General features: G+C 45.8%; 1 protein-coding gene across 1 annotated transcript; it reads right to left on the bottom strand.

The window, feature by feature from the left end:
* Nucleotides 1-154: 154 nt before the first annotated feature.
* LOC102204777 (G-protein coupled bile acid receptor 1) lies at nt 155-1,604 on the bottom strand. The gene has a single exon (XM_013908179.1). It carries the CDS (start codon nt 1,296-1,298, stop codon nt 273-275), a length of 1,026 nt encoding a protein of 341 aa, XP_013763633.1. The 5' UTR covers nt 1,299-1,604; the 3' UTR covers nt 155-272.
* Between the last annotated feature and the right edge of the window lie 654 nt (nt 1,605-2,258).

The raw sequence follows: 2,258 nt of genomic DNA on the forward strand, positions 1-2,258 counted from the left end.
CGCACTGACAGAGGCGAGGCTGCCGGACACTGGCGCCACCGGGCCCTCTGACCACCACCAGTAGGCAACGGGTGAAGTGTCTTGCCTGAGGACTGTCCAAGCCGGAGCTCGAACCGGCAACCTTCCAATTGCAAGGCAAACTCCCAACTCTTGAGCCACGATCGCCCTCTAGTAGATGTGGGGGGGTTTTCTGCTGTAGAGCCATATTTCTTATTTCTCTTTCAGCTTTCTGTAGAATATATTCATAAATATTTAGATAAACCAGTATCATTTCAGACTGTGGCTTCCTCTGATGCCTGTGTCCTTGGCCTCCACCTGTCTCTGAGTTTCTGGAGAAGTTTTAACGCAGGTTCTGTGTATTGCCTGTTGGCCAAGCCCAGCACAATCGGCACTACAGCCATGCTTCCAATACCAGTGCAGGACAGCACAATGTGAGTGGTAGAACTCCGCTTGGGGTCGCTGACCACCAGTGCTATGGAGACATGCATGTAAATGAGGTAGGGAACCCAGCAGGCGAGAAAAGTCAGCGACACTGCTACCACGCAGCGCGTGTACCGCAGGTTCAGCTTTTGCTCCTGGTCAGAGGCCTGACTTCCTCGCTCCACCGAACGATGGAGGCGGCATATGTCCTTCAGCTGGCCTCGGGTGATCCACAAAACATGGCCGGTCATGGCGGCGATGGCCAGAATAGCAGGTAAAACAAGTCCATACACCTCCAGGAAGATAAATGCATTGGGGAACACCCTCCTGTACGAGCAACAGCTGGTTGTATTTGCTAAGCAGTTTGAAAATGCCGTTAAATTTTGGGTACTTTCGCAGCAACTGTTAAAATCGGACCCTGTCCAGTTATTCCAGCCAAAGGCAGGTAGAGATGCATACAAAAGTGCCGGAGTCCACACCACAAGCAGCGTTAAGGGAAAACTGCGATGCATCCACAGGTTACTGTAATGCAAGGGGTCAATAATGCATATGTAGCGCTCATAGTGAACCATTACCAGGTTGAAGAGGAACGCCAAGAAGAGGAAATTTGGGAACACGTGAGCCACCAGACAGGAGCTAAAACTTAAATGCCTGTTTAGACCCATCAGCGGTATGAACGGCAGAGCCACGCCCGTACACAAGTCGGCTACTAACAGGCTGAGGAAGAAGTAGTTGGGCGTGTTGTGGAGTTGGCGGTTCCAGGAGATGCCCAAGATGATGACGAGGTTGGCCAGGATGATGGAGGTCGACAGGGGAATGGTGATGATGTAGATGAGTTGCTCTTCAGAGAGCAGAACATAGGAGTCGTCAGAGTCCATCGTTAGTCTTTATAAACAGATATCTGCATATGAATATGCAGACTCTGTCAGCAGGGGAAAAGATTTTCGGTATAAGCTGCTCGTAGTTTGAATACCACTGACCAGTCTTGTGTAAGCAGGACTGGATTGCTTTCAATTAAACAGTCCACTAGGAGACCAATGTCAAAACCACCTCTTATCATATATCAGCAAGTTAGCATTTTAAGCTTAATTCACACTGAGAGTTTGCCCCATGAGGTTTAGTCAAACTAGCTAACAGTTCCCAGATTGACCGATTGTAGGTGACTTCCTTCAACTTCCTCTCATCTGCAGCCACCCTGTCAAGGTACCCTATAAGGAATGAGAAACAATGATAGTATAAGCAGAGGAGACCACAAAAACTGAAAAAAAAAGGTTCGACGTGAGAGTTACATGTCTGGTGTCAGTTAAGAGCATCTGCTAACCTATCTGGAGTACATGCGTCTGTTATTTGTGGAGAAGCATAAGGAGGCTTGAAAAGGGAAAGAAATGCAGGTGAATAAAGATCAATTATTAACAATTTGGTTCCTTTTCTGGTTTCAGAACAGGAAGAGAATGATGCCTGAGCACTGAGTAGATAAGGATTAACTGTAAAAAAGTGTAAGACCTACTAGAAACAACATAAAATAAGTTCAAAAGCAAAACTAACCAGAATTTAACCTATGATAACAATAAACAACAACCATGCCTTGTTAGTCTTGCACAACAGTGTATTGTAAGAAAAATGATTTAAAAGTTTCCCATTTGTTTTACAGGGACACAATTTTAGTGCCTTAAAGCAAGACTATGTGTCTTAAACTTTTGAAGTAAGACCTAAAAGTTATTTCAAGCTGTTAACCAGGTCATTTGAGCCTACGTGGTCACCACAAACCTCCAGAGGCAACTCGGGCCTACTGCAAATAATGAGGTAAAATTGAAATTGATTTATTCCCTCTATGGAGG

This window comes from Pundamilia nyererei, unplaced genomic scaffold (assembly GCF_000239375.1).
Source record: "Pundamilia nyererei isolate P.nyererei 1_Seehausen unplaced genomic scaffold, PunNye1.0 scaffold02072, whole genome shotgun sequence".
Taxonomy (NCBI): domain Eukaryota; kingdom Metazoa; phylum Chordata; class Actinopteri; order Cichliformes; family Cichlidae; genus Pundamilia; species Pundamilia nyererei.